The sequence below is a fragment of the Rhinolophus sinicus genome, chromosome 15 (genome assembly GCF_057876585.1).
Source record: "Rhinolophus sinicus isolate RSI-liver-muscle chromosome 15, RSI-T2T, whole genome shotgun sequence".
NCBI lineage: Eukaryota > Metazoa > Chordata > Mammalia > Chiroptera > Rhinolophidae > Rhinolophus > Rhinolophus sinicus.
In genome coordinates this window covers 105,728,892-105,746,016 of record NC_142515.1, presented here as the reverse complement: position 1 = coordinate 105,746,016, position 17,125 = coordinate 105,728,892, and the positions used below count along the sequence as shown (strand labels likewise).

General features: G+C 49.9%; 2 protein-coding genes across 3 annotated transcripts in view; both read left to right on the top strand.

The window, feature by feature from the left end:
- Nucleotides 1-3,981, top strand: part of EPHX2 (epoxide hydrolase 2) — an 85,022-nt gene extending 81,041 nt beyond the window's left edge. For both annotated transcript variants that reach the window (XM_074338371.2, XM_019733129.3), the window contains 3 exons: nucleotides 1,647-1,727; nucleotides 3,293-3,351; nucleotides 3,504-3,981. In XM_074338371.2, the coding sequence (XP_074194472.2) occupies nucleotides 1,647-1,727; nucleotides 3,293-3,351; nucleotides 3,504-3,582 (219 nt within the window). In that variant the 3' untranslated portion in view covers nucleotides 3,583-3,981. The remainder of the gene's footprint in view (nucleotides 1-1,646; nucleotides 1,728-3,292; nucleotides 3,352-3,503) is intronic.
- Nucleotides 3,982-10,196: 6,215 nt separating this feature from the next.
- The window catches only part of LOC109448116 (L-gulonolactone oxidase), a 30,244-nt gene continuing 23,315 nt past the window's right edge, over nucleotides 10,197-17,125 (top strand). The window contains exons 1-4 of the mRNA XM_074338370.2: nucleotides 10,197-10,365; nucleotides 11,231-11,332; nucleotides 13,224-13,349; nucleotides 15,191-15,285. Coding sequence (XP_074194471.2) covers nucleotides 10,363-10,365; nucleotides 11,231-11,332; nucleotides 13,224-13,349; nucleotides 15,191-15,285 — 326 coding nt within the window. The 5' untranslated portion in view covers nucleotides 10,197-10,362. The remainder of the gene's footprint in view (nucleotides 10,366-11,230; nucleotides 11,333-13,223; nucleotides 13,350-15,190; nucleotides 15,286-17,125) is intronic.

Genomic DNA, 17,125 nt, shown 5'->3' with positions numbered 1-17,125 from the left:
ATTTTGACTGGGAACATTCTAGAGCTTACACAACCTCACAGCAGCCTCAGGATGAGTTTCAGCAACAAAAGCACTTTGGAATGTCCCCTGATTCTTCATCTTTTGCAGGAGGGGGTGCAGCGAGAAGCACATGGTTCTGCATATAAGTTTTAAAAAAATAGTGCAAATTGCATAACCAGGTACAAATTGCAGCTGTTTGAAAGCTGTAATGGTGGACTGAGAACAAAGAGAATAAATGGAGGCTTTCAGGACCTCGCCCTGTCCCCTTTGTCAATAGATAAAAGGGAAGCCATTTTTGCTGCCTCTGCTGTCACGTTGATAACAGTTGTGGCTGGCCCCATTCATTCTCTCGTCTTGGCTGCCCTTTTTAAGCGTTCATTTAATTAAAAGAATGTTGATTCAAGGGCATCTTTCCTCCTTTCTGGTGCCATCCACGGTTCCACGAATATGCCTCGCACAGAGGGAGCCAGCACACATGTTCTGACTTATACACAGACGTACACGTACTGTGTTGGTCCCTACACGGCTAAGTCCAGCTCTTAGTTTGGTGCAAAAGTCATTGCGGTTTTTGCAATTATTTTCAACCTTTTAAACTGCAGTTACTTTTGGACCAACCTAATACATTCGAAAAACCCAATCTTTTCCTCCCGTATGTCGCCTTTACTTTCACACAAAACACTTCACTTCTGGTCACCCAGGGTGTGAGGGTTTTACACTGCAGGCACCATTCGCAAGTTCAAATTATCACCTGTGCTTTGACCAGCGGGCTATAGAGCTGAGGTTCCCATGACCCCCTTCTTAAGTTCGATTAATATTTGCCAGAGCAGCTCCCAGAACTCAGGGAAGCTCTTACTTACATTTACCAGTTTAGTAAAGGATGTGATAAAGGATACAGAGAAACAGCCAGACAAAGACATGTATCGGACGAGATCTGAGAGGGTCCCGAGGACAGGCGCTTCCGTCCCTGTGGAGTTGACTGTATCACCCTCCTGGTGTATGGATGTGTTCACCACCTCGGATCCTCTCCAAACCCCAGACTCCTGGGATTTTATGGAGTTTCCTCACGTAGGCATGATCAGTTATTAACTCCATTTCCAGCCCCTCTCCCCTTTCTAGAAAAATTGGAGGGAGGGATTGAAAAGTCCAAGCTTCTAATGATGGCTTGGTCTCTCTGGTGACCAGCCCCCACCCAGGAGCCACCCAGAGCCACCTCATTAAGGCAAAAGGTGTCCCTAATGGTCTTATCAGTTAGGAATTGACAAGGATTCTAGGAGCCCTGTTTCAGGGACAGGAGCAAAGACAAATAAAACAGGAAGTGCTCCCAGAGCGCTTGTCACTTAGGAATTTCTAAGACTTGCAAAAGCTCTGTGCCAGGACCTGGAGGCAGCGACCGATACAGATATTTTCTATTATCTGACATCGTCCTTCTAGATCTCCAGTAATAGCGATGCCTCCTTCAAGCAAAGCTTGCGGAAACAAAGCCAGGTCCACAGTGGCTATGCTGGGAGGCTTTTTCAGGGGGAGTTAGTGGAGGAAACCACATAGCGTGAAAATGAAGCACGTCTCCTTGCCCTGGGGGATGGAAGGTAAGAAGGGGACATTTCTTCCTTCTCCGGCTGCACCTGCTTCCTGTCACCTCTCCCCAGATCCTGATTCCGGCCCTGATGGTAGTCGCAGAGAAGGACAGAGTGCTCCTTCCTGAGATGACCAAGCATATGGAGGACTGGGTAAGGAAATGGTGCGGCCCAGGGGCCATCAGTGCTTCCTGGGAGAGGGCACAGGTGCCCCAGAAGAAAGGTGGCAGCTGAGGACAGAGTGGGATATTGGGTTGAACAACTTGCTTAACACGGGGCTTCATCGGTAGCAACAAAAATGACTGATGCTTCCTTTTCCCTGCACTGATGGAGTCTCTCATTCATTCCCTCATTCGTTCATTTCATGGGTTTTCACTGTGTCGGGACCTGCTAGATACAAGGAGGTAAACTTGAGCTCCAGACCCCGCCCTCTAGGAGCTCATCCCGTACTCGGGAGAAGTGAAGAAGAGGACATGGTGGGAAATGAGGACTTCACAGAGGTGCTGACCATTGCATCTGGACCTGATGACCAACTGAGCATTGCCAGGCAGAGAGAGGGCAAGCATGGGGAGGAGGAGACAGGTCGTTGAGGTGCGAGGGGCATGCCTGCTTGGAGAACGGCAGGAGCCCGATGAGGCTGGAAGGTCTTGCTGAGCCTGCGAGGCCTGGCTGAGTTGTGTGGACGCAGTGGGCAGAGAGCCGCTGAATGGGTGGCGATGGGCATCAAACCCGTGGGTTGGAAGCTCACTGTGTTCAAAGTGTGGAGGTTGGTCGCTACTGGGGAGGCCTGCAGGTGGGTGACCGTGGACTGGCTGACTGCTGAGAGGCCCATCCACATTTGTCTGTGGCTTTATTAGCATCGGCAGGCACAGTGGAGAGGGTGCATTTGGTTAGAGCCTTGCAGGCTCTGAATCCAGCCAAAGGAAAGACTACAGAAAGCTGAGAGCCCCTGGGAACTTGTCTCTCTGCTCCTAACCCTTGAAGGTTTCGTAAAAACTCAGGTTCTTCAGATGGCCCTTTCCGGTCCTTGCAGCTGACTGCTAACCTCCTTGAGGTATTATGCTTGGAAGGGGCAGCTCTTACCTCAGGGAGGAAAGCTGCATTTTCCCCCCCAGCATTTTCCCTATCCTGTCCCAGTTCAAGGCTGTGTCCGAGCTGTGGCACGGCTGCTTCCTCTCAGCCCTTGGTGCTTGTTGCTCTCACCCATTGTGGGGATTCGGGTCCCAGAAGGGAAGCCAAACAGCCCTGCATGCAGACCACCAGGGAGGCAGCATGAGAAGGGGATACAGTCACGTCTGCATGGCGAGAGCCAAACAGCAACCAAGCATTTTCCAGGCAGCAAACTGGCTGAGGCCTAAGGATTCTGAAGGGAGACAGTTGTCGAGATGAGTATGTGTCAGCCCTGAATTCAGATCTTAGCTCAGTCACTCTGTGTAGCCTTGGGTAGGTTACCTAACCTCTCTGAGCCTTCATGTTAACCCCACAGGATTATGGTCAAGGTTAAATAAGGCAATGAGTGTAGAGCACCCAGCACATAGTAGGAGCTCAATAAATGGTGACTCCTTTCCTAAATAATGCAGAGTTTTTCAGGGGGGTAGCCTATGGGGAGCAGAGAGGAAGGTGCCCCCTTATTGGGGTCTCCATTGCATGTTGCCCTAACCTGAACCAGACCCATTTGCATTCTGTCATTTACTTTTCTGGGGGGGGTTTTCTTCCAGATCCCCAACCTGAAAAGGGGATTCATTAAGGATTGTGGACATTGGACACAGATAGAAAAGTAAGGAGATGGTGTGTGTGGGGGGTGGGTCTCTGGGTGGGGAGATCCGGACTTCCTGTTCACTTTCAGTAAAGGCTTCCCTGGGTTCGCCCTTCACTTCACCTCAGCCTTAGCGTGAGGCAAGTGTGAACGGTCTTTTCTTTCCTTCCCAGGCCTAACGAGGTGAATCAGATCCTCACCGAGTGGCTGAAAACCGATGCCAGGGACCCGCCACTGGTCTCGATGCTTTAGGGGGAAACGTGTGCGAGCCCCCAGCAGGCACCCCAATGCCTTCATCAGTGGGACTGCAGCCCTTGGTACCCAGATGGGGCCTTACCTACATCTCTCAGAACCAGCAGCTTTGTTCTGAAGGGGTGTACAGCCAAGAGTGATTTTCTTTCAAGGAAATGAGTCAAATCTACATAATTTTAGATACAGGAAAAATAATGTGTGATTAATTCTCTGGATATAAATGCATCACTTTATCTCTAAGAATCGTTAGTATTTTGTGGGGGATCAAGATGAGATGACCAGCAGGTGATTTCTCTTTGACTAACCAATGCATACATTTGCAGCAAAATCAGCAGTTAATTGGGAAGCATTTCCACAGATATTGGAACTCCTTTGTTCAATAAAGCTAAGACAACCGTGGTACTGCTGTTTGTGTTCTTGGGAGGACGCAGTCATTGTTCTAAGAACTTCCCTCTGTCTAGCCTCACCTTCCCCCTCGCCACACCCAGAAGTCATGTCTTGCTGGTTTTGTTTCCCACCCTGTCATCCCCCCTGCCCCCCACCCCCACTCCAAGTCCTCACTGTCTCCTGCCCAGAGTCCTACAGCAGCAAGTCCTGACTGGTCAATTGATACTAACTTCCATGTTTAAACGGTACTATGTTAGGACCTAACTTTTGTTTTTCATGCAGTTTATCACTGTTTTCCATGGTGTTATGAGTGCCATGATGGAAGGGCAGAATGTATCAGCCCTGGGGAGCTTGTATGATTATTTGGCTTGTGTCAGAATTTGGAAGACAGAAACGATTCTTTGTTTATGCAACTCAAAGTAAGAAAATTCCAGAGAAAGCCCAAAACAGTGATCTTGGTTGCCATCTGAATAGATTGAGGGGATGGATATTTGGTCATTGCCTCCATCAATTTTCCTGGGTTCAGATGGAGCTGTGAAAAGCAAGGGATATTTTAGACAGTGCTGTGGTAGAGAAAGAAACTTTCCCCTCAAATTTCTTTCAGCTGGTATAATAATCAAATAGACATGAGACAGATTAGCAAGAGAAAAATAACCAAACTTAATACACACACATGGATGAGAACCCTGCCTACATGAGATACTCTGAGACAGAAAGGAAGAATGGGTATATAAGCCATTCTGAGCTAAGGGCCACCTCGGGACTTCAGAGGACAGGAAGGTCACTGCAGGATGATAAGAAGAGCAGGTGCTCAGTAATCGGAGGTTTGCCTTGCCCGACAGGTAGGTCATAAAAGGTTCTCTCTGGTAATCTCTTATTATGGGTGAGGCCCCCAAATTCAAATTCTTTTAGGTAGTTAAGGTGGGGGGCAGAAGTTTCTCTTGAGCCCACACCTTTAGCTCAAAACAACCCACATACCACAGAGGCACATCTTGGGGTGACTTGTTCTGAACCCCTACCGTGCCATCCCACTGTGTCTTATGTGTTGAATGAACTTCATGGCCTACATCGTATTTTAAAGAGAATGAGTTGGCTGAATGGGACGCGGAAGCATCATCTGCAGATCAGAGATCATTAAACACTTTTGCAAATGTCCCCTGTGTTTCAAAGAAATGTTATGTTACCATGTGCAAATTGTACAGGAAGGAGCTCATTCTCCCTGATTCACAAGTACAGGAGGGGAAAAGAAAAAAAAAAAAAATAATCTACTTTTAAAGGAAATAAATATTTAGAAGTCTAGGGAAAAAAAAGGTTCGGTGACCATCGCAACAGTAACACTAATTTCCCTTGCCAACAACTCTGGGAAAAAAGTTAAGACTCAGCAATTATTGAACAAGCTGAACCCTTCAGACAAGAAGAAATAAGCAACAGACTATCGACCTCACCCATGGGATGGCGGTAACGCAGATTCAATTAACTGATACACACCGTGTTTTGCTGATTCGTATATTTCTTTTCATGTAATTTTATTTTCTTCAATAAAGGCAATTTATAAAATTGATGTGACTGGCTTGGGGGTGGGGGAGAAAGTGTTCCATCCAAGAGCAGTCGTTCAGGGTGAAGGAAAGAAAACCTGGTGCAGAGCTCCAGGATCCGGGCAATCTCAGCAGAGGAGGGAAGGCCAACCCCTAGCTGTGAACCCAGCTTCCCGAAGCCCAGAGTGCTGTACCAAAAGGAGAAAACTTGGGTCCAACTGTGACTGAAAGAGACATTTGTGGGTAGGAGCAGGGCATACGTTGCCTGAAGTTATGGGAACAGGGCTTGAGGGTGAGTGGGAAACATTTATTTGGGGTGACAAGGCTTTCCTTTAGCGCTCCCCTTGTTACAAGCATCTGGTGTCTGGTGCCCAGAGATCGTGGTCTCACGTACCCAAAGAATGAGAATGTGGACTCGGAAGGAGAGGTAGAGAAGCAAAGATTTTTATTAAAGTGAAAATACAGCTCTCCTACGGGAGAGGGTACCGAAACTGGGATGCCCACTGGCTAAGGCAAAAGGCTCTTATTTTATACACAATGGAATACTATTCAGCGGTAAGAAAAGATAATATAGGAACATTTCTGACAACATGGATGGATCTTGAGAGTATAATGCTAAGCGAAATAAGTCAGGCAGAAAAAGCAGAGAACCATATGATTTCACTGACATGTGGTATATACACCAAAACAACAAAAGAACAAGACGAACAAATGAGAAACAAAAACAGACACAGACAATAGTTTAGTGGTTACCAGAGGGCAAGGGAGGTGGGGGTGTGGTAGATGAGGGTAAAGGGGTATCAAATATATTGTGATGGAAGGAGAACTGACTCGGGGTGGTGAACACACAATGGGATTTATAGATGATGTAATACAGAACTGTACACCTGAAACCTATGTAATTTTACTAATAATTGTCACCCCAATAAATTTTTTAAAATGCTCTTATTTTTACACTTGTATGCTTGGGGAAGGGAGCTGGCACCTTCTAGTGGATTCTGTCTACCAGATTCACTCGGTTGCCCAGCCTAAAGGGATTTATGAAATACCCCTTTAACCCCAGAGCGCAATTACATTTTTGCCCTGGAGCAAATGAATCACTTCATAATCTGGAGTTCCAGGATATGGCAGCCTTTGTTAATTCTACCAGGGACCTCCCTGTCTACCGAACAACATGCTAGCGAATCTGTCTCACCCTCCTGTCCCTGCATGGGCCTCTCTCTGTCCCCTGGGCTCGATGTTCACCCTGTATGTTGGCCACAGCCTCTGGGATCCATTCTAGGGCTTTGGGATAGTGAGTATGGAGAAGGGACTACAGCCAGCCTTATAGGTGCTTTCTCTATCCCTCAGCCCCAAGTTCCCCACTACTGTCCCCCCACCAAGCCTGAAGTTATATGGGGAGGTCCCCCAGCTCTCTGCTCTTGGGCAATGCAGCTGGCAGCCATGGAGTACACAGGCCCTGCCTCCTCCATTAGGGACAGCCAAGGGAAATGGGTGCAGAAGAAAGAGGCCCAGCCTTGCTCTTCTCTCTTACAAAGGCCTTGGTGGAGACCCCAGCCTCAGGGGCTTGCAGACATAGTATATTAGTCGGCTCAAGCTGCCATGAGAAAGTACAATAGACTGGGGGGCTTCAACAACAAAGATTTATTTCCTCACCTAGTTCTGGAGGCTGGAAGTCCAAGATCCAGCTGTCGACAAGGTTGGTTCCTTCTGAGGCTTCTCTCCTTAGCTTGTAGATGGCCATCTTCTCACTTTGGCTTCACATGGTTTTTCTTCTGTGTGTCTGTGTCCTAATCTCATCTTATAAGGACAACAGTCGTATTTGATCAGAGCACATCCCAGAGCACATCTAACTTAATTATCTCTTTAAAGACTCCATTGCCAACTGCAGTCACATTCTCAGGTACCAGGGGTTAGGGCTTCAACATGGGAATTTGGGGCAGGGGGTGTGTGTGGGGGGACACAGCTGAGCCCATAACACAGCTTTTCCTCCAAAGTCAGCTCCGTTCTGTGGCCCTGACCTCTGCAGGTCCCTCATGTGTCTTTGGCACTACCCTCTCCATGTCTGAGCTGCCTCTGAACAATCATATCCACTAGCTGGGTTTTTCCCTGTGGGGAGCACATGCCCCCCCCCCCCAGTTCACTGCATGTATATTTGCATTGTGAGCGGGGGGGGGGGGGGGTGCATTTCTGTGTGCTCATGAGCACACACACACACTTGACAGTTTGTTGGAAATCCTGGTTTGAGGAACACAGGTATGACTCTGATTCCCTCTCCCCCCCGCAGTGCTCAAGGATTTCTCCTGTGCATATCTGACCCCAGCTTCACTCCTCCATCCTGGCCTTTCTTTCTCCCAAACTCCAGAGCTGTGGTTCACGTCCCCACTAGATACCAGCTCTTGGCTTGAAGAGATATGATAAGCCAAGAGATATGCTCAGTGACTTATTAATTTGTTGCCCAAATGTGCATCGGTGCTGGCTCTGTGCCAGGCACGCAGCTAAGGGATCGTGATGCAGGTAAGTGTCCTGTGCATCCTGCCAGAGCAAGCTCACAGCTGGGGGCAGGTACAAGACCCTGCTGCCATCTCAAGTGCTAATTGTGTTCTAGTGCTTGTCACGCATCTTCTCTAACCTTTGTATTGACTCAGGGAAGCAAAAATGTCCCCACTTTATTGAGGAGGAAACTGGTTTGTGGACACAAATAAAGGGTTCTATGGAAGGTAACCTCACAGGATGATCTAATCATAAATTCCGAAATGGGCAGGTCATGGTGTGTAGTCACTCCCAAACATACAACTTCTTTAGTAAAAAGTTTCTCTTTGCCTTGAGCACTGTCCATTGTTTCTGTGCATATCGAGGTTAACACACCTTTGAAATAAGATGTAACCACTGCAAAGAAAGCACATAATCTTGTTAACTATCCCTTGTTAACTATCCTGTAATCCAATCCCTGCTCTGCTTTCTCCTACCTCCTAACAAAAGTTCCCTTCTTAATTTCAAATGCATAAAAGAAACTGCAAAACTGTTATTCTCTGGAGCATTCGAGTTCTTGCTCCCCAGCATATGTCATTAGTTTGGCTCAAATAAACTCTAATAAAGTTTCTCTATAGGTTTGGATGTTTCTTACCTTGACAGGTCCACAGAGGTGAATCAGCAAATCACGGATAAGGCACTGCCCTGAAGCCTAGGGAAGGGAAGAGCTCGGCTAGAAGACTCCACCTGGGCGGAGGCCCACCTCCCTCGCATGCTACCGCCCCCAGCGTCCTGTTCTGTCTCGCAGCAGTGGTGAGCCGCTGGGTATTGCAGGGGAGGGAAAAATAATTTTCCTTCTACTCTTCTAAATTCTTCTGGCTGGACTCATAATCAAATTAACATGAGACAGATTCACAGGAGAAAATGATGTATTTTTAAAATGTATTTACATACAATTTTAAAAAAATACAAAACTTACAACAGAGATTTACAAATTTCTTACTTATCCATACTGGGGTTCCATAAGACTCTGACACCCAAGGACGCATTGTACTGGTGAGGCTTCTATGCCATCATTGAGGAAGGTTAGTTAGTATGACATCAGGCAGTTAGAGACTCCTCAGTAGACTGAGAAAAACAGAACAAAAACAGAACACAGGGCAACCGTCCCAGGACAAAAATGTCATCAATCCTTCTCAGGGACAAATGGGTTTGTTTCAAAGGCCTCCCCCAAGCTGAGCAGTAGACCTAGTCTGGGAAACATTGTTTCCCCAGGCACCCACATCCCAGCATCCCCCCCCCCCCCCCCCAGGTAGAAATAAAGGTATATAAACACAAGCTTTTTGCCTTAGCTAATGGGCATCCCAGCTTCCGGTACCCCTTCCCGCTGGGGAGCTGTAACTCTTCGATTATTATAACAAACTATCTTCCTGTGCAACTCTTTGCCTCTCCCTGGTCTGTGTACCCATTCTTCCAATCCACCAGACTAGGAACCACCCCCGCCCCATTCACTAAGCAACATTTTACATTATCTTGAGCTAAGGAGATGGGGGAGGGGGTAGAGGTTTGGGACATGAACAAGGAAGGCAATTCCCATGGGGATGGAAAAGCACATGGTTCCCACACAAATGATTTCTGGGCCATCGTTAACAATGGGACATGAGAGGACTTTGAACAAAAGGCCTTGTAGATTCCTCCCTGTCTCACACTAGTTCCTGTTAAACTATAGTTGTCTGTGGTGATAGCTCCCTTCCTGGAGCAGGTTCTCCACCTGCATTCTCTTAGGCAGTTAAGGGGAAGGTCAGTGGTTTTTCCTGAGTTTTTTCTTTTCTTAAAATAACCACCTTAAAATAATCAACATCCCAAAAGGCATATTTTGGGGTGACAAACTCTGCTCCCCCTCAGTGTATTCATCCCCCAGATCTGATGAGTAAGCCAACACACACACACAGAATTCAGCTGCACAGTCAGGGCACCGAGGAAGCCCCCACATTCACTCCCCCAGGCCTACTGCAGCACAGGCCCCCCTATGGTATCAGGGGCCCAGTGTCAAGGCTGGGGGGTCCTTTGGCTCCAGAAGGCCTGGAGTTGGAATCAGAGTTCAGGCAGCTTCCAGCGAGAGCACACCTACCCTTTAAACTCTGCCCTTTCAGCCTTGCTGCTGAGAGGGGCCCTGGGGCAGGGGGCAGGCCTAAGCTGCTGTTTGTCTGGGTGGAGCCTGTTTACCCAACCTTGATGGGCCCCAAAGCCCCTCAGTGAGCAGCAGCTTTTTGCGTCTGCCCTGAGTCCTGAGTTGGCTGTGCTGCCTGCTGCGGACCCCTCGGCTGTACCTCTGTTCCTGGAGTAAGTCAGAGTCAGCCAAGGCCTCTGACCCACCGCTGGAGCTATGGTAGGGCCACAGGGGACAGCCGGTCAGCCCAGCTGGGCTTCATTCAGGCTGTGTCCATGAGGGCAAAATTAGGTCATATCTGGAGCAAGAGGAAGCCACAGGGATCCTCTTGAACTGGACTTGAGGCTCTGGGGAGGCCGTGGGGTGTTGGGGAAGGCATGGGAAAGGAGGGCCTGGGTTGGACCCCTGTGTCTACATTCGGCTGCTATGTGAGCTTGAGGAACTTACTTTACTTCTCTGAGCCTCAGTTCCTGCTCCTGAAAATGGAGGTCCTATTAGCTATTTTGAGGCATTACTGTAAGGTCTACCTACGATACGCTGTATGGAGGATCCCAGAACAGTTGGCACACAGCTGGTGTCCAACAAATGGGAGTCTTACCCCCAGGGCTCCTGCTGTGGAGTCTCCCAAAGGTGCCCCTTCCCTGCTGGAAAAGCCTGTTGGGGAAGATGAAGGCCACTTCTGAGTCCTTGGGCACCAGGCCAGCTCATGCAGCCCCTTTCCTGATCATCCTCCTCTGCTGGAGTGCACCATCCAATGGGTCCCTCAGAGAAGTGCCAGCACAGCAGGCACTTCCCAAGTCCTGATTTCTCAGGCTCCAGCCTGCCCTCATATTGTCTCTTAAGAATGGGCAGTCTGCTTTATAATCTGCTTACCCGACCGTGAGGGATCAAGAGATAATAACAGGAAGCCCACCCGCAGCTGTTTTCATCTTACCGATGGCCCTGAGAGGTGATGGTGGAAGAGAAGGAGCCTGACTCAGCACAGGGTCCTAGCCTCCCATCTCTTCAATGGCAGGACAGGGGCATGGGGGTCCCGGTAGCCCACAGCCACATATCTGGTGACCCAGCTTTCTTCTTGTCCTAGGTTCATGGCTACAAAGGAGTCACATTCCACAACTGGGCAGAGACCTATGGCTGTTGCCCGGAGATGTACTATCAGCCCACGTCCGTGGAAGAGATCAGAGAGGTGAGTGTCCATCTCAGCCCAGCACCCGATAGCCCCGCCCCTGGATCTCCAGCTCATCTGGGCCCTAGAGACCAGACCCTGCCCAGAGCAGAGGCTGGGAGATGGGCTTCCTGGGCTAAGAACCCCAGCCTGCCCCAGCTCTGCTGACCACGTAAGATTCTTTCCCCAGCTGCACCCAACAGCCATGTCCACCGATGACAACAGACTTTCATTTCCAGCTCAGATCTCTTCTCTAAGTGTAGATGCACATGATTTCTCCCATTGTATGTCTCAAGGACATCATAAACGTGTATGTCCAAAGCAATATCTTTCAATGTTCCTGGTTTGTTTATTTATTTACCTTCCACCTGTTCTACTGCAGTCTTCTGTCTTCTCTGTCTCTGTAAAGGGCACCTGGTTGCTCAAACTAGAAGCCAAGAAGGGAGTCACTGTCCCTTCTTTACCCTTATCTGACATCAGCAAGTCCTGCCCCAGAATGTTCCAGAACCCATCTTCTCGCCAGCACCATTGCCACTCTCTGAGCCCAAGCCACCATCCCTTCCTTACCCACTGTGACCTGTGACAGCCTCATCCCAGGTCTCCCTGCTGCTGTTCTTGCCTTCCTCAAATGTACTTTCTGCAATCAGCAAAAGTAATTTTCTTAAACTGTAAGCTGGGTGGGGTTACTTCCCTGCTTAAGGCCCGTCTGAGGCTTCCCATTACTTGTAGAATAAAACCCCAGCTCCTAACACCCAGGGCCATGCATCACTTATTCACAAGCACCAGAGCCAGGATTCAATCAGAGATTGTCTGAATTCAAAGCCCCTAACTTCCATGCAGGAAAAGCTACATAAAGGAACAGTGCTCCTTGAGGTGGGGCCTGGAGGATGAATAGGAGTTCAACAGGAGCTGGGGGAGGGCAATGTGAGCAAAGGAAGTGAGGAGGACGCCTGGAGAATAGGCTGTGGGGAGGATGGGGAGGGGAGGGTGCAGGGCAGAAGAGGAAGGCTGGCAGGGCGGAGTGGCTGTGAATGGATCAGAGGAGCCTGATTGCTGAGGCACCAGGCTTTGTTCTGAGCTTCAGGAAGAACCTGGAGGCGGGCTAGTATTTCTGTAAGTGAAGGCCATTCCTAAAGTATCCTGGCCTACACAATTGTGAATTACTAAGAGGATCGGGCTATTTATTGTAGGCCGATGTTTCCCTGGAGGGCTCATAGGGGTAGGTGAAAATAAAAATTAGGTTCTGTGGTCAAGGGAGCTCAAGGAAGATGGTGTTAAACAGATTTCTTTATTGTAGAACCTGTAGCTTTAAACATGCTGCACACGTTTCCTTGCTCATGGAACCCCTGCTGGTGTAAATTGTAAGATTAGTGTTCCATGGACCAGCGAGAGTGTTTGAGCAGAGACCTGAGGGTGAGCGGGAGTAGATCCATTCAAGTGACACTGCACGTTCACTTATTTATTCCTTCAGCAGTCATTAGAGACTGCCTACCTGTGCTGGACCTACGGTAGACATGGAGGGTACAAAGTCACATTACGCCTCTGCCCCTGCCCCCTGAGGCAGCAGAGGCCAGTGTGGGCCAAGATGAGGAGCCTGGACCTTATTCTGAAGGAACCGGGGCACCCTTGAAAGCCTTTGCCCTGGAGAATATCATCAGGTTTGCGCGTAGAAAAGCCTCTAGCTGGGAAAGTGCACCGGAGTCCCACTTTAGGATGTGTCTTTGATTCTCCCCGTCACTTCTGGGCCGTTCTCCAAGGCTTTCTTTCCTGAAGTGCCCTGCATAGCAGCCTGCAGCCAGGCAGGGGCACTGGAGGCCTGGGGGTGCACGGCCTTCTGGAGGCCAGGGGTGCTCCCTGGCTGCACCAGAGAGAAAGGCCTGCGCTGAGGCTGACTCAGGCATTGCCTTGGCAGGTGCTGGCCCTGGCCAGGCAGCAGAACAAGCGGGTGAAGGTGGTGGGTGGTGGCCACTCTCCCTCAGACATCGCCTGCACCGATGGCTTCATGATCCACATGGGCAAGATGAACCGGATCCTCCAGGTACTCCAGCCCGCTCCTCCCCGCCTCTGCTGGCCCAGGCTTGGCCTTCCTCCCAAACCCCGGGTGGAAACTCCTTAGCCTTTCCCCTCGGGCCTGATCCCCTCCTTGCTCCTGGGTCCCACAGTGACACCCCAATTCCTAACCCTCTAATGATCACTCCTCCCTAAAGCCCTGCCTGGACATGCTCAGGCCTCCTGTCCGGTCTGCGCGCCCCCTTGTGGCCACAGGGAGAATGTCCACGTCCCCTCTGCCGTGGAGCCTCCTCTCCATTTCTTTTTTTTTTAAGATTTTATTGGGGAAGGGGAACAGGATTTTATTGGGGAACAGTGTGTACTTCCAGGACTTTTTTTTTTCCAAGTCAGGTTGTTGTCCTTTCAGTCTTAGTTGTGGAGGGCGCAGCTCAGCTCCAAGTCCAGTTGCCGTTGCTAGTTGCAGGGGGCAGAGCCCACCATCCCTTGCGGGACTCGAGGAATTGAACTGGAAGCCTTGTGGTTGAGAGCCCACTGGCCCATGTGGGAATCGAACCGGCAGCCTTCGGAGTTAGGAGCATGGAGCTCTAACCGCCTGAGCCACAGGGCCGGCCCCTCTCCATTTCTTTAGAACAAGAATGGCAAGTCAGGTCCCCAAAGGAGGACTCACAATGACAATCCAGAAGGATTTGCACTTAACTAGTTTTACATATGGGGAAACTAAAGATCAGAGAGGGTGAGTGACTTGGGTAGGGTCACACAGCCTACCAGCAGCAGAGCTGGGCACAGACTCAAGAGCCTGACAATAGCCTGTGCTGGGATACTGTCTATTCGATTCAGCCAGCGCTGGGTGAGTGCCCATCCCCTACTCCCCACCCCTCTACGGGCCTGCCCTGGAATCGGAGACGCAAACAGATGTACCACTGTTAGCATGTTAGCAGGACTCCTATTCTCACCGCCCCCCTACACCCCTGAGCTGTAATGTTTGCCAGATAACCTCCCCTCCACCCAGACCTGCTAGCAGAGGTTCTGGATTCCTCTCCACTAATTTCCTTAGTTGCTCATGCTGATGGTCTCCACCTCGTAGAAAACATTCCGGTCAAGACATCAGTCATGGCAGTAATTAACTCTGATTGCTAATTAGCGAGGATGGGCCTCCAGTAATTGATTTTGCCGAGCTCTGTGCTCAGGGCCCGTGGAACAAGCTTGTGCTTTGGAGTCACACAGATGTGGATTCTCATCTCAGTTCCCCATCAATGTTTACGTGACCTTCAGAGAGTGGCTTAAAGTCTCTGAGCTTCAGTCTCCTTCCTGTGAGATGGAGAGAGACTGTTCCTACCTCCCAGGGCTGCTGTGGGGCATCTCAGGACATAGAACCCTCCTTGCATGTGGCGGGAACCTAATAGACATTAATTTTCCTCCCCCTCCCCATCCAGTTCTAGTCTTTGCCTAAGTCCTGCCAGGGTGAGAGTAAGTGGGGAATTTGAAGTCCATCTAACAAATCAAGCCCTCCAAGAGTAGACCCTCTTTAGTTGGTGATGCTGCACAAGGCGTGGAGAGGGGTGGGGGAAAGTGCAGTTGTGGCAGTTAGGAGATCTGAACGCTAGTCCCAGCTCTGCCAGTGACCTTGGGCAAATCCCCCTTCCCTGCTCCTATTTCCTGCCCCTGTGAAAAGAAGGGATTGCACAGAATATTCCCACAGCTCCAGCACTCTCGAGCTCTGCTCATACCCGCTTTGGCTACCTGAGGCAGGAGGTGGCTTGAACTGACCACAGCCTGGGACAGACATGCTTATATTCACTGGGAGCCTGGCTGTAGGATGAGGGCTGGAGGACAGCCCAGCTCATCCCAGACTATGCTGGTCTGTTACAGGTGGACACGGAGAAGAAGCAGGTGACCGTGGAGGCCGGCATCCTCCTGGCTGACCTGAACCCACAGCTGGACAAACATGGCCTGGCCTTGTCCAAGTAAGAGCCACCTCCCCCATTCCTAGATGGGCCAGTGCTGCCCACCACCCTGTCTTGGCCTTGGCTAGGCACTCAAAGATCTGGCAGGAGTCAGAGAAGAGTTACTTCCCATGGTGTACCCCCTTTCTGTGGACCCTGTTCTTCCCCCATAGGATACCTATCTCCCCATCCCCCATGGGTTCAGGTGCTGTTGTGTAAGAATTGAAAGAAATAGGTTAGAGATGAGCTGAGCATTAAATAACAGTCTTGTACAGGGGTGGGGAAACCATGGATTAAGTCTTTCTTAAAACTTGCAACTATATGGACCCAAAGAGAAGGCTGTGCAAAATAAGCGCTCAGAGGAACAGAAGAGTATGCTGAGTGAGACACAGGGCTTCCTACCGTACCTATCTATGGCTTCACTTGTTTCTACATCCAAACACGGTGTCAGTGATTGCTCAGGTTTAATATCGGGCGATTGATGGAAACACAGCCAAAGGAGTGAACATCTCACTATGGGATTTCAATCATTAGAAAGAAGTGACAGAGGTATTTTGGATATTGGGGTAGCAATGTTTTCACAGCTGGATATTGCCCCCATGGCAGCCTATGGCTGGTCTTCAATTGTGCGTGTTCCATTTGCCCCAGGTTTCTTAGCCCAGGCCCAGGGGCATCACTATACCCTTTCACTCGGGAAACCATTCTGTTCCTGCCTCTCCAAGGGTCATGGCAATTCAAACATTTGTGGAGTGTCTACCAAATGCAGACCTTGTTCAGGTCCCAAAGAGGCAAAGATATATAAAACTAGATGCATAAAACTCACTCACAAGAAGCTCCGAGTAAGAGGGCAGATGGACACACAAAGTGACAAGCATAATACAGGAAAATAGGTTCAATGTCAGAGAAATATTCAGGGCATGGTGGGACTTCAAGGGGGCCCCAAGTTCAGCCTTGGCAGGCAGGAGAATGTGTGAGGGGATGGGAATCAGATCAGGCTTCCTGCAGCAGGGGCCCCTGGGTTGAGTCCTACAGGATGAGTAGGTATTAAACCAGAACAAAGGGAGGAGAGAAGGGATTGAGGCAGAGGGAGCAGCAGGGACCAATGCCCAGGAGAGGGAAAGGGTATGGGGTGCAGGGACCCATAAGCAGATAGGGGGACAGAGTCTGTGACCAATGACAACAGGAGACATGTTCTATTAAGTATGGGTATTAGTTTCTGGGCCCTGAAACCTCTCCGTGCCCTGCTCATGACGTCTCTGTCCTCCCTGGGGACCCAGCCCTCCTCAAGTGGCTGCCTGCGCGAGCCTCATCTGCCACTCAGAGGGAGTTAGGATGTCCCATCCTGTGTGTCTCAGGGGCCGCCTGAGTCTCTAGCTCCAAGGACGCTGTGGGGATTGAGGAGTGCTGCGAGGCTGGGGGGAAGGACAGAGCTGTCGGGCTGCAGGCTGGGTGCTTGACGCACTGTCTCGTTTCCTCATGACACCAACCCTGTGAGGAAGGAATATAACCTCCATTGAGGGATGAAGAAGCCAGAGGCTGAACCTAAGGGGCTTACCAATTTCACCCAGCTGGAAAGCTCTGGAGCACTCCACCATGTGGTAAGCCAGAGCAGGCAGGACACAGCGCCATTCTTATGAGACAGAGCTGTGTGGTGAAGACTCCAGCTCCAAGAGTAGCCAGCCTGGGTGTAAACCCCAGTTGTACTTCATGCGAGCTTTTATCTAGTTCCTGGACCCACCTGGGCCTCACCTAGAAAATGGGTCTATAAAATAGGGGTGCTCAGAAGGCTGGATGAGTTAAAGATGTCCCACAGAGAAAGTGCTCCGTAATTGTTAGTGCTGGTCCATTTTCCTGCTTCTGT